This window comes from Gambusia affinis, linkage group LG16 (genome assembly GCF_019740435.1).
Source record: "Gambusia affinis linkage group LG16, SWU_Gaff_1.0, whole genome shotgun sequence".
NCBI lineage: Eukaryota > Metazoa > Chordata > Actinopteri > Cyprinodontiformes > Poeciliidae > Gambusia > Gambusia affinis.
Genome location: NC_057883.1, coordinates 26,052,317 through 26,067,177, shown reverse-complemented (window position 1 = coordinate 26,067,177; position 14,861 = coordinate 26,052,317). Strand labels below are relative to the sequence as shown.

At 37.7% G+C, this 14,861-nt stretch overlaps 1 protein-coding gene across 4 annotated transcripts in view; it reads right to left on the bottom strand.

The window, feature by feature from the left end:
• Positions 1–14,861, bottom strand: part of LOC122846364 (brain-enriched guanylate kinase-associated protein-like) — a 37,278-nt gene that overhangs the window by 17,365 nt on the left and 5,052 nt on the right. For 2 of the 4 annotated variants that reach the window (XM_044143282.1, XM_044143283.1), the window contains exons 2-4: positions 8,738–8,974; positions 7,825–7,986; positions 3,539–3,605 (exon numbers count right to left, since the gene is read on the bottom strand). In XM_044143282.1, the coding sequence (XP_043999217.1) occupies positions 3,539–3,605; positions 7,825–7,986; positions 8,738–8,808 (300 nt within the window). In that variant the 5' untranslated portion in view covers positions 8,809–8,974. The remainder of the gene's footprint in view (positions 1–3,538; positions 3,606–7,824; positions 7,987–8,737; positions 8,975–14,861) is intronic. The other 2 variants (XM_044143285.1, XM_044143284.1) reach the window with 2 other exon arrangements.

Genomic DNA, 14,861 nt, shown 5'->3' with positions numbered 1-14,861 from the left:
CAAAGGAACGTAGTAGTTATGCTAGCTTGACTACGACAACCATAACATGTAGATGTGATGAGAAATTCAGTGTTTCGGTTAAAAAATGAAACCAGGCGACCTATGAACTCTGACCGATCACCAGTAGACCGGGTGTTTAAACGGGCTAATCAAGCGCCTGTGTTAGCTTAGCTGCTAGCAGCGGCAGCTAAGCTAACATAGCGATTACTTACTGATAATTGCAAAAATAAACACCGAGCCTAAAAGCACAAAACTGTAACGGGCTGAATATTGTTTAAGTGTTTTCTTTATTGGTGTTGAACCTTGATACATAAAGTGAAGTTGTTGTCTGTTGCTATGGCAGCGAGTCTGCGTGTAGCTGCTTAGCCGACACAGAAAGCGAGAAAATAGAGGGTTTCAGTTGTTCTATAGTGATTTTTCTAGGTTATTTTTCCCTTTGCTGTGGCGCACTGGACTAAATTAATATTACATACATCTCCAGGTTTCATTTAGCGAACGGAACCGTTCTACTGCGCCAGAGCGAATATAATGGATCTCAATTAAAAGAATCGTCCTTTTTTGCCCTACAGCGTTGGACGCATGCGCGAAATTTCCAGTCGTAAACAATAACATGCAGGGAGTCCAAAGCTTAAAATTTGGAGGAAAACAGCTGAAAATCGCTTCACCTGCTCTGATCAGGGAGCTGAACTGCTAACTCTCTCAGTTTGCTAACAAGGTTGCACAGCAGCTGAGACCAATTACTTCAGACATCGATTTCACGAAGCCACCTTTGATCGTGTAATTGCTGAGAGAGAGAGATGAGTGTGTTTCTGCGGCTGAACAGGTGAGCTGAATTGATTTTAGCGGGTTTCTAATCTCTTAGATGTTATCCAGAAAAGATGTTGATTTATTGTTAGAGTATATAATTTATTATAATCTCTGTATTATGTGAGAATGTGAAGTGCTTGTATTTATCCTCATTAGATTTTTCTTTTTACCTCAGCAGTTTTTAAAATCCTGGTCGGCATTTTAGATTTTTCTAAAGAGTCGCAGATGAAAAGATTTAATAGGGTCATTGATTAAAGTGTGAGAACAATAGCGAAGTATACAGGGCTAGACAAACTCGTCTGAGCAAATCTGAAAACTGAGAGAGATTTTTTTTATGTGATGTTGCACCTTCATACAAACATGACTGGTAGCTTTCTTATTGAATTAAAGATGAGTACGAGTTGTGGGAGATAGTAACAAGTTACATTTACTCAATTACCTGAGTAACAGTTGGAAAAAATCTTCTGTTTACTTTTAACTTCTGGATTTTCTACCTACTGGATGAAAAACAAACATGTTTAAATCAAAAAATTCACCAGACACACCTGCAGTTTTTGTTTATTTGAAAAGTGTTGTTAATTTTTAAATATTTATATGAATTATTGTCATTTTCGTCCTCATGTTACAGGGATCAGGCACAGATGGCATCTGGAAGGGACTTTGCAAAGAAGAAAATAGGTTTTATTTACCTTAACACAAAATCTCATCCTGTCACACTCGGTGGCAGGAACACGAGTAAAAGTCACATTCAATGACATGTAGGAAATATGAGAACCAAAGATCAAGGTGGAGACAGACACAAAACCAAGTTCTGAAGGAATGAACAAACTAGAATGAAGAATGAACTCATTGTAATAAAGAAATCAATTGGGTGGAGTACCTGGGAACTATAATACACATAAATTAATAAACAATAAATTTGGTTTCTCTCACACTTAGAATACCAAAAATTCCACTTTCTATTTTGGTCTGTTTGATGATGTAATTTTTAAATATTAAATGATTGATAATTAGATCTGTTACTCAACACTTGAGTAGAAGTTTTACCAAAACCTTTTTACTCTTAATTGAGTCATTTCTTGGCTATTTTTTACTTGAGTAAAAATAAGTTGAAGTAGTTCTGCTCTGACTTGAGTCCAAAGTTTGGGATCTCTGCCCACCTCTGTGGATTTAGCAACAAAAGTTAGCAGTTTAAACAAATGTTAGTTGGGGCTTTTATTTCTTGAGTTCACATTTTCTCCGAATGCATACATGGATTTTCTCCAGTTTTCCTCCCAGAGATAACGAACATCTAGTCTACTGGTTGCGGGAGAACACTGCAAAAACATAAACTCTTACCGAGTAATTCTGGTGTAATATCAAGTGCAGCAAGATATTTATACTAGAAACTAGACTAAAATTAGGGTTATGGTCAAGAGAAATCCTACAACCAATAAAATATAAAATTACTAGATTTTTTTGTCACATTTTGTAAAGAAGGAAGTTGCGATCATGTCTTCTTCAGAGGTTTTTGTGTCAATTCCTTCCATAGTTCTTGGTGCAGCGCCCCCACAGTTGAGGAGGGGAACAGCTTTTCAATTGGTTTGGTTGGTTTGACTCAGCATGACAGCGAACTGCAGCAGCTGAAAATGTTACAAATGTTGCAGTTTTGGTCTTTGATGGAACCCTGAAAATTTGATTAAAAATGTTCTAATTCCCAATTATTTTCACTTAGACAAGCAGTTATCAACTTCTACAAACCTATTGCTCTTTTTGTTCTGTACTTTTGTAATTATTGCCCCAAATTTCTACACAATAACTGAAGTAGAGTAGGATTAGAGTATGTGTAAATGCTCATTAATACATCTTGTCCCAATTAAAAAGAAAATGTAACTTGACCTTGAACCAGTCAGAACCCAAAATGTTGCACTGTCCCTTTAAATCTGCCTAGCAACGTCTTGATGTGACCTGAGGTCAAACTTGCCAAACAATAACAATAACAAATCAAATTTGTGTATTTTAATCAAAACCAGTGGCAGCTCCATTAAAGACCTGACATCCACAACCTTTTTGTTGTCACTGGTTGCAGCTTTATTGTCCACTTTATGCTTTTATTACAAGCAGAAAACCAGCCAATCACATGGCAGAGTTGGGCGTCTAAATGTGAATCATTATAAACTGATGATTTACTGGGATTTTCACACAGTTTAGAGACAAAATGTGGTGATGTAGCAGCAGATATGCTAAATCTGTGAGCGTAAAAGTCATGAAACATCAGGAAAGAAAAGCTGCTGTAAAACAGAAACTAACACTTTCCTGGTTTCCTGGACAATTTTATGTTTTGACTGAAGTAACTCCAGCCTAAAGCAGATAGATATGTTTGATGCGCCAAAATTACAATACAACACACATTCACAATGGCTTAATATTGAGGTATTTTCTTGAGAAAACATAAATTTCCGATGCACTTTTCTTTACAAATTTCTATTTATATTCTATCTGAATAAAATTCACCACATTAAATCAAAAATAATGTATGTTATTTATGAAGGGGAACATTTCAGATATGAAGGCATTAAAAAGCAACAGTGAAATGTTTTTATGTAAAAACCGAGAAGCTGGACAAGAAGAGAAAGTCAAAACCAATCTATGAAATACATAATCAATAGACTTTGATTACACCTTCTGACAGAAATGTTTTCTAAAGTTAAATAAGGTGAGATTTATATTATAAAATATCAGGTTTTCCTACCGTTCTGCACATCTTGTCCTCTAAATCCTGGTTGATCCTCTGAAGAGACGAGTAACTACTTTGGATCCTAAAAAGAAATCAATAAACAACAAGAAAAATGAGAACTAAAACATTTCTAAAAAGAATTATATAAAATAATGATAATCATCTTCCCCTGAGACATTTTTTGGGTGATTTTGAAATTTTCTCTCAGCAACAGAAAATGTTGCTTGAAAGCTTTTTTATTTTCTGTTCTGCTACTGATAAAGATAATATCTACCTTCCATTAGTGCAACTTGATAGGTATGGTGCATTCACTGACTAGGAAAAAAAATATTTGTATCTTCTAAACAGCTGATGACGGATCAGTGAGTAAAAATGTGGTCATCAGATTTCTGGACTTCTATTGCAAATGTTGGCAATATTGTTGAAAATAAAAAAACGCAATTTTGCAACTTCAGCGTTTCCTTAAAAGAGAAACACAATAAGAATTACATGTGAAAAAAATTAAGTCATTAAAAAACGAGGTATAACCCTCCAACTACTTCCTGCCGTCTGTTTTGGCGTTTCTGCCAGTAGTAACTGTAGTAGTTATTGATCACATGAATTGTGTGATGTGAAAAAACTGTTTCCGTTTTGCGAAATAAAGTAATTTTGATTTCATAAAGCGCAAAAAAAATGTTTTCCTAAATTTGCGTCTTTCCATTAACAACGTTTATTTTCATAATTCCAACTATTTAGTCACAACTTCTATGTGATATAGTTGTTTTTTTTAAAGCTTGTTAATGTCATCCATGCATCACTTTAGTATAATGTTTTAAACCTCTGGAGATTATTATGCAAAGGTTCAAGATACTCAACCCAAATTTTGGCTTTAGGAGATTTGAATGCTACAAATCAGAGCCTTTTTTTGATCTGCTGTAACACAGACAGCTACAGGAGATTCTATCTGCCCACATCTATCAGTTACAACCACATTTAAGTGAGTAAAAAGTCAAAGATTTTGTTTTCTGCTTTTTGTGCAGCCTTTTTTCTCCCTGGCTTGCTTTCAGTATTCCTATTAAACTTCTGAGGATCAATAATTTCAGTCGAAGCATTTCTTTTACTACTTTTATTCAGCACATATTATAATATTAACTCCTGTGTTTTATAAACTGCCGTTTATTGCTCCATTAACCAGACAGATCTGGGGAGTGTGGGCGCAGGAGACCATAAACAAAACAAGCCATAAAACTTCGAGGTACGAGAGGCAAAATAAGGATTATAATTGGACATAACAAAGTGAAGCCAGCAGAAAGAGGGGAAATAAAATCTGCCGTCTTCAGAGACGATGCTGAGGGCGGCGACTGAGATCAGCTGATCAGAACCCTTCTCGAGTTTAAAAGTCAATAATTAATAGGGACTGAACATTTTTTATACAGCTTTTATCTGCGTTCCCCCTTTTTCTTTGCCAAAATGGGAACGTTTGTTGAGAGAGCAGATTCATGGCTTTGATTTTTACTGTGGCTGCAGAAAACATTAAACTATTTCACCATCCTGGTGCTTTTAATCTTGCTGCTCTGAAGGTTATTTACCAAGCTGGTAAATAAACTCAAAGGTTACAGGTGACCTGTTATGCCTCCCTGAACAGGTTAGGACAGATACAAAACATGTTTTTAACTTTAACATGTTTTTGTACAAAATTAATCTTGGATAATGAGATTTTAGTCTGTTCAGTTCTGCCTGCCTGTTTTAGGGATCTGTCACTTTAAATCCAAATAAGCTGCTGGCCATGCCCACCAAATCAGTGCTTACACTCGTATCTGAAGATGGCTGCAAACAGATGCGCAATTATACAACCAAACATCTTTGAAAAGCAGAAGTAGAGCCTCCTGCACAACCAGCAAGAATGCAGCAAGTGGTTTCTGAATCGAGAGTCAACAACAAAACACTGAACTAAGCAGTGAAACCAGCTGAACTCAATTCAGGTTGCTAGGTAACAGGTGGAACTCTGCTGGTTGCTAGGTAACGGGGAGTTCCTGCTTATTTGTGACTTTACATTCTGGAGGTTTTTGAAACAGCTCATTTTCTCTTAACTTATCACCAAAAACTGTCTTGGTGGGTTTTTAGAAGCAGTAGATTCCCTGACGGAAGTTCAAGAAATACAAAATGTGAATTAATAGGCCCCCATTAAACGTCACATAAATCTTTTAAAGGCATTAAATTCTACAAATTTAAATGAGATACTAACACATTGGTGGAAAAATACATTTTTTCAATTCATCTTCCCTTTTCATTTGTTTTATTTAACTCTAAAGTTTGACGTTTCATCTAATTTAGCTGCTTTTCCTAAAAGCTTCTTCAAATTAGAAATCAAAGAATTTTAACAAATTATCTATTTTAACTATTAGCTTATTTTGTGAAAACTTTAAAAACAGTAATCAGTAAAATCTTTTATGTAATTATTACATGTTTAAGTCCTAGATTGTTCAAACATCCGTGGCAAAAACAGAAGAAATCTGTAAAGCGAGAAGAAATGCTTCAATGTGATTAATAATCAAATTAAGCTGATTAATTTGATTAATTATAAGACTGAGAAGAGTATTAACATTAATTTAATAAGCTAAATTATGCCACGTCGTGTCCTGTAAAGCTGCAACAACCTCCTCTCAGATTTGATTTTTGCTCTGATTTCATATTTATGCTCAACTTTTTGCTTTGCTCTTGTGGCAAAAATCTTTGTTTATTTGAAAAGCTGCCTTGGGAAACATGTCTCCAGTCAGGAGTGAAATAAAAAATATTAAAGTTTTTTTCTTATGCTGCTCGTTGGTTATGGAATAATTAGCAAAAATCATTGAAACTGATTTAAAAACAGTTTAAATGAAAATCATAACTGGTGTTTTTAAACCTCTTCTAAATTATTGCATGGAGTCTTTATGATGATTTAATTATTTTTGATTGGCATGTTTTGCACCAGAATGGCTCTTGGTCACGTCCCAATGGTAAAAATAAAATATATGTCATGATTAAAATAAGGCCTAAGAACATTGATAGCGACTTGCTTGAAGATGTGAATTATTATTAATATTTAATACATTTTCTTTTTAAACTATGGACACAAAACAGAAAAGTTTTACACATTTGTCTAAATTGTCACTATGTTGTGACATTAAGGTATGAGAGATAATCGATTAAAAAAATCAAGCTTCTCTGCCTTCTTCCAGCGCTAACTAAAAACAACCAATCAGAGCCAGTGTTAGAATAATTATGTTTTGTTATCATTCTTACATAAGTAGTTACCAGTTTGCTTTTCATTTAAAGGTTTAGTATTCACACCCCAGACAGGAAGAATTTGTTAAACCGTGTGAAAGACAAAACTTGCTTTTTCCCTAAACCTTGAAGCTGCAGCTGCTTCTTATCTTGGTAAACTCCTTAAACTGTGAGTGTGTAGAATGAAGTTCTTCCTTGTTTCAGAATAGCCCCCTTCTTTTAATTTACCACTCTCCCACATTTCATTCCCAACTCCTTTCTTTCCTCCTGCTTAATAAAAAGGGAGTCAGAACACATGGTAAACACCTTGGAGAAGTGGTTTGCTGTGTCTTCTTCTGCAGACGCTTGGTTGAAAACTCATAAACGTTGTCTGTGGTTCTCTTTTTATGTAGGTTTAAGAAATACCTATCAGCCAGGAGGCGGGTCTTAGTGCTGTCAATCACCACTCATCTTCTCTTTGCTGTAGCTAGAGTGGCATGTTATGACTTCTCAGACTTGCTAGTATAGCCACTGACAACGGCTGATAAACAGTTTTCCTGTAACTGTAAGTACCGTTCCCCATCCGGTACCGTTCCCCCATCCGGTACCGTTCCCCCATCACGTACCGTTCCCCCATCCGGTACCGTTCCCCCATCAGGTAGTTCTCTAGATAAGAGCGCTGAACGACCCGGTGTGTATTTTTGTATTTTGCCACCTGGGCGGCGCGGAGCGGTGAAGAGACGCTGAGGGAACCGAATCTGATGGGGGAACATGAACTGTAGTAACAGCAGCATTGTCAGAAGTTTCTTCTTCTGTGGTTTAGGAAGCAGCCATGTTTTGCTAGAGATTCCCTGACAGAAAAGATCCATTTACTCTGTTTACCAGACAACGGTACATTTCAGAACCAGTGCACTCTGGAACCCGTTCTCAAACTGTACTGGTGTCAGAGGAAACATTTCATGTAAATGTGCAGAACAAACACATTTTGTTTAGAAATTGTGAAGCATGTTGTTTGTGCTACCAAGCAGTAATTTGACATAACACATAATGATTTAGTTAGCACACACACACACACACACCTGCGCAGCTTCTCTGTGAATTTCTCCAGCTCCTCCTGAGCGCGCCGCAGCTCCGTCTCCAGGTACTGCCGGGTGGAGTCGAACTCTGTCTCTACCATCTCTAGTTTGTGTGTGGTGTACGACAGGCGCTTGCGAAGGTCGTCCTTGTGGTCATGGAAAGAGCTGAACAGATGTTAGGGGGCGGTTAGGAGAATTTCATCGTCACAGCAGAGGGAAAACGGCAAAGAAAGGCAGAGGGAGTGAAGTAGAGATGAAATGTAACTCAGTTTGGGTTTAGAGAGAAGTGAAGGAGGAGATGGGTGTAGGAAGAATATTAAAAATGTTCCATTCAGAGTGAGGCGACATGAACATCTCCCAGTCTGCCGTTGGTGTAGCGGTGAATTTCATTACACATCGGCCTAATCCAATCTCAAAATGTAAAGGACCGGATTTTTGCCACAGACCACTGGTGAGTCACAAATAGGTCTAGAAGTGTAAAACAGAAGCTTTCTGGGCTTCTACTTTTAGCTAGATGGTGAAATGGAAGAAAAATGGAAGAATTTGCAATAAAAACACACTAACTGAAATTTTAGCTGAACTGACGGATATTTGAGTCACAACATCTCAGTTTCTGCACAGCCAACTAAGAGGTACGGTTAGCTTCACCTATTAGCATCACATGTTAGCGTTGCCTGTTAGCTTCACATGTTAGCTTTGCCTGTCAGGTTAGGGTTTATTATTCATCCTTTTAGGGGCACCACTCTTTATGACCCTAACTTCATTAGATTCCTCACTTGTTCAGTTAGAGAAAGCACCATAATCAGATTAATGGTTTATCTGTTTGTTTAACTGGAAGCAGATGGTGGATAATAGAAGATGTGCAGATGAACAGTGTTTAAAGTTTAAAACGACGGTCCAAGCTGATTTTTCTTACCTTCTTTTTGGATGTTTGCATCCATTTCTCTGGCTTTTCAGGGCTGTTTTGCCAATATATATCTTTTTCATAGTTTTTGCTCTGCCTCAGCTTGCATGTGTGTGCGGCTGTAACGTCTGCTGCTGTTGCTGCTCAACTGAATGCTGAGCCGAGGTTTGAATTCTAACCGCATACCAATAGTCAAAGCTTTAAGTCTTGCCTGGGGAGCCAGATAGTTGCCGGCTATCTGTGATGACCCTGGCAAGAGAGCAGAGAAAAACAGCTTTGAAGTCTCACAGACTCAGCAGCACATTTTATTCTTTGCAGAGAAAAACTGATTTTATCTGCATTCAGAACATGAGTCTGCAGAGTATGACGGATTGGAGCTGGAGGATCGATTGCATAAACTCAGCAAATAAAAAAAATAGATGATGTTGAAATTTGCACTTTCTATGAAAGATTTTAATTTATTTTCTAACATCTTTAATCACCTGTACAAAAGATATGAAAACTAAATGTAATATTTTTGTCTTGTGTTCACTTGTGAAATGAATTGCTAAACGATTTGTGTTGCTGTGAGGGTTTTAATGCAGCAGCAGCAAACCGCAGTTCCCTGTGGGGTTATTTCTCAATAAATCAGTTATGATTAATGCATGTGGGTTTCTGCTTCCTCTGCTTGAACTTGGATCTCCCACATCGTAGGAACCTAATAACTTGTCACTTGAGGTGCACGTCTCTCTCTGTCTAGCCAGACTTGTTGCTGTCGGTGCAAACATGCATTCGCAAGGCGACGTGATGTTTGCAGAGAGAGAAAAAAGCTCCTCCAAATGTAGAGCATCTGTTTTAGTTATGAGAAATACTTACAGATCATTTTTAAAGATATACTTCTTTTATATTTAAAAAAAATTCAATAACTAAAAATGCATAAAAGCAAATAAATGAACATATAGTGTGATAACGTGATGTCATTTCCCAAATCTTTAAGGTCATCTCTAGTTGCATTTACTGAATTACCTTCACTTGAGTCATTTATCGTGAAGTATTTCTCGACTCTTTCTTCAGTAACATTTCAGCTGCAGTTTCCGTTAAATTTGTCATAAATCTTTTATTGAAAAAAACTGATTCAGAAAAATCCCAGATTTTGTTATTTTTTGTTACATATATGAATTATTGTCATTTTAGTCCTTAAAATACCAAAGTTTCTTCTTCACTTTATATTTTGGTCGGTTGATGATGTCATTTTTAAATGTTAAATGAGTGATAATTTGATCAGTTACTCAGTAATTGAGTAGACTTGTTACCAAATACTTTTTTTTACTCTTACTTGAGTATTTTCTTGCTCCAACATGAAAATATGCTGAAGAATTGCTGCTTTGACTCGAGTACAATCCTTGGGGACTCTGGCTTTTGCAATACGACAGTTTGTCTTCAATTCAATTCAACAATACCATCCAAAAGGGAGATAAATGTTATTTAACTCATCATTTTTGTTTCTTCAAAGAGTCATTGTGGATGTGCAGTCAGTCTCGCAACAAACCTCAAGAAGCCTCTGACTGAAGATGCTAACATGACATGCTAACAGCAACATTTCCAGGCAGCAGAAATGACGATATTCCTGCTGATCCACCTGGTTTGTTTTTGCCGCTACGTTTTAAATCTATTTGTTTGTTATTAGAGAGATGCTGGAGTTGGGGATTTGATACTTGGTGGTTAGAACTGCCTGCTTCTTTCTCTGCCCTTTGAATCCATGAAGCCTTGCTCTTAATTTCCTTTTAATTTAGGGTCGCAGTTCAGGAGTAATTTAAGACTTTGAGATGCTAATTCAGCTGTTTAAAGTTCTTAAAAAACAACACACACACATGGTTCCACATCATAACTGTCCAAAAGTATAAAACAAGCAAAATTTCACTAGAGAAACATCCATTTTAAAAAAACTAATTTTAGAGATATTCTTGTTTTCAATGCATTTATGGTCATAATGTTGCTGTGTCATCATCTGGCTGGTAGCATTAGTTGACTCTGCGCTTTGCAGAAGCGGTGCTGGTACTTGAACTTGGATCTCCTCCACTGTAAAAAGGTAATAACCAGGTGAACATCTCTCTTCATTAAGGCCAGATTGAGGCTCGTTGCATTTGTGAGTGGTGCAAAGTGAGACAATGAAGGAAAAACTTCCTTCAAATGGATAATAATCATTTTTCTTAAGTGGATGGCTTGCAGCTCTCTTTCACAGCAGCCGTAGACGTTGATGCACAAGACAAACTCAGTGGAGAGCATGAGCTAAAAAAACATGGGAATATCTAAAAGCTAAGCGGCTAATCTTGAGTAAAGTGGAAAACCACTTAGCATAAGGGTAGCTCATAATTTCTTTGTGTTGGCAGATCTTCAATTCTATCTAAATAAAGTCAAAATCAACATGTTGTGCTGGAAGAGTCTGAGCAGTTGCATTCATTTCTTTTACACACTACAATGAATCTCCTGGGGTTGAGCTGGGATCCCCCACGCTGTGAGAACTTAATAACCTGTCTCTTGCAATTATAAGCTGCACTTCTCTCTTTATTAAATCAGATTTGCTGAGACTTACAGCTATCGGTGCAAAAACACAGATTTCCGAGCAATTCCCTGAGATAAAATGTCCAAATGAACAATAACTCTGTCAAATGGATAAAATCCACTTTAGTTAAGAGGATTGCAAGCAGCTCTGCTCCACAATGGGTGTCAAAAATGAACAGAACAAACTGAAGGCCACAGATCTTCTATAATTTAACAGTTTGATAAACTAAAAACATAATTTCTCAAAGCTGCTGTGAAGATTGTTATAAAAAGGTTATGTCATCATCAAGAGGCTAGCTCATGATTTTATAGCTTTAGCGGCATAAAAAGTTTGATTTGCTCCTATTTTCTGAGATTTGTAGCTAATACAGATTTATTGAAGATTTTAAAGGAGAATTTCTCAAACTGTGGTCTGCAAGGTGCGGCATGGAAACGACGGTTTAATTTCTGTAATTCCTGCAGTTGGCTCACCAAAGGAACCTGTTTAAAAATAATAAGGGATATTAAGTAAAGCTGAAGATACCAATGGAAAGAAAAGACACCAGGAATACTTACATGATTGTTTTTAATCTCCCTTTATTGCAGGGTGTCCAAAGGGCGGCCTGGGGGCCATTTGTGGCCCTTGGAGCCATTTTTCTGCAGACCCCCAACTGCAGATCAAGCATGATAAAAATGTGGCCTGTCTATCACAGGTGCAGATGTAAACGTTTTATTTTTAATCAGGGTGAGATTATTACACTGATTAAAAATGTATTGTAAGATTCTGTGTTACTATAGGGCCAATTTCAAGTTAGGTGATCTTTGAGTGTTTGTTTAATGGGTTAACTGGCAGATTATTTCACTTTTAACAAGACCTCTCATCTCACTAAGGAGGATCTCTGTCTTGAAACGCCAACGGTTGGAAAGGGACACTCACAAAAACATTTTGCCACATTTCATGGCTTTTAATATTGAACCGGTGTTGTGAGAAATGGTTTTATTCATGTTTTATCAGAGCGGACAGGCTAGCAGTTCAACAATAGGCCATGATATAGGCTTTGTTTCTGGCTGCCACTTCTAATGCCAGGACTACTCTTACTGTTTTTAATTGCCTCTCAGCTGTGGCTGTTTCTGGAAGCGTGGTTAATATTGGTGCTATGCTTGTTTTCTTATCTACTAGGAGCAGAAAAGGAGCACAAAAAGGGACAAGAATAGTTCCTGAATTGTTGTATGCTCATATGCAAACAATTACTGCTATCCTGCTGGGTACAGTGAGGGCTTTAATGCATCTATTATGCAAAATTCACAGTTTGAAAATTTTTGCAGGTCCGTTTGAGTCTCTGCTGCTTCTAAAAATAGCCCAAGCCTTAAAAAGAATACAAAAATGAACAGCTAGACAGTTTTATGGCAATAACTTAATATTGTTTAGTCTCTGGAAAATAACGAGGTTAAAAAATCTCCAGAATGTAGCAACCCAAATGAAGCCCAGGCTGTCCTAGCAACCAAAGCTGAGTTCCGCCTGTTACTTAGCAACCAAAGCTGAGTTCCGCCTGTTACCTAGCAACCAAAGCTGAGTTCCGCCTGTTACCTAGCAACCAAAGCCGAGTTCCGCCTGTTACCTAGCAACCAAAGCTGAGTTCCGCCTGTTACCTAGCAACCAAAGCCGAGTTCCGCCTGTTACCTAGCAACCAAAGCTGAGTTCCGCCTGTTACCTAGCAACCAAAGCTGAGTTCCGCCTGTTACCTAGCAACCAAAGCCGAGTTCCACCCAGGCCTGTTTTGATAAACGATAAATCAATTAATCGTACGATAAATTAAAACTATCAAGGTCATTTTAATTATCGTCTCTTCCAGCCTTTTTCTCTTTCTGTTGATGACACTGAATGAAAAAAGGTTCAACTCCGCTGCTCTCCACTGACCCTCCCTTCCTCATTTCCTCAGTTTAATGTCCAGTTCACACTACACCATCTTAGAGCTGTCGGCCGATTGTCGGCCCATTTTCAAAACCTGAGAGATCACACATTAGCCGACAGAAATCCTAGGTAGAACGGTTCCATCGGGTTCCATCGGGTTCCATCGGGTTCCATCGGGTTCCATTGGGCCGTGTGGTGTCCAACAATGGGCACAAAATAATGGCTCCAAGTCCAGTGAAGTCATTTTAAAACCAGGCATTAATCAATGCTTTACTACAATCTACCTGCAGTGCATGTGTCTCTAGTGTCAGCGTAACGTCCTGACTGAATGAAAATCATTAGAACCTTTTTATGTCACGTTAACGAAGAACAGCTGAAAAGTTACCGGGTTCATCAACTGGTACCAATTTGGCTCCAACTCCTCCCCTCATCATTTCTATATTCTTTACACCAAATGTTTTATAAACATTAATGTTGTTTCCACATATCATCTCCAATGTCCGCTGGACTTCGGGTTGCTCCGTGTCAGCTGTTTGGGATTCCCCTCTGTAATTTCCCCTCAGAAAGCAGGAGGAGAATCCGGCTTTCTGATTGGCTACCTGTCACATTCAACAGGCTGCGTTAAGCTCCCAGTGGGGAAAACCCCTGATTTAGATCGGAGCGCCACAACGATCTACCGTAACACACCACACACTACAGGATGATCGGTTATGAAACCACAAGAGACAATCTGAGAACATCAACGTTCTCAGATTGTCTTCAGGGGAAAATGTAGGAGTGAACTAACGTGTAGTGTGAACTATTGCATCAGGTAGTCGATGTTCCATCTTCTCTATTTAAATCTAATGATTACTGAAGGACAATATGGTTTACAGACTTTATAATCTGAACTCTTTTGGTTGAATCCAGTATTTATTTACACTTTGGTGTTTTTATTCAAGTACATTTTTCTTAATGGAGACTGAGAATCCATTTTATTTTAGTTTTTGGTTGTTTATTTGATCAGTTCCAGTGTTAAATGTTCTTTTGAAAATAAAGTGTATCTATCTTTGGCAGGAAATCACATGAATTATTATGTCATTTCCATTAAATCAGAGTAAAAAGGGTCTTCAAACAATATTATCGTCTATCGCAATAGTTTTTGAGACAATTAATCGCTCAGCAAAATTTGCTATCGTGACAGGCCTAGTTCCGCCTGTTACCTAGCAACCAAATCTGACTTCCGCCTGTAACCTTGCAACCAAAGCTGAGTTTCAGCACATTTGGTCAGCTGGTTTTCCATTGCATGCGCTGGTTTGTTGCTAACCTATCATCCAGAAACCACTTGCTGCAGTTCTGTAGGTTGTGCAGGAGGCTCTCCTTCTGCTTGTTGAAGGTGTGTGGTTGTATAATTGCACATTGGTTTGCTGCCATTTTCAAGAGCGAGTGTAAACATTGAGTTGGGGTTGCCGTGGCTTCATTATCCAAGATTCATCCTAACCTGTTCAGAGAAGTACAATAGGTCACCTTTAATTGACACAATCAGATTATTTTGTTGAGGGGTTGTTTTGGCAAATGGGACAAATTTTGACAGCAAAAGATTTGAAAATCAATCCTTATTCTCTTTGGTCAGCATTCCTACACAGTGTGTAGTTCAGATGAAAGTCTGAGTAAAGCCATTAATCTGAAATGCCTTTGAACTTGTCACGGTTATTAGACAGCATG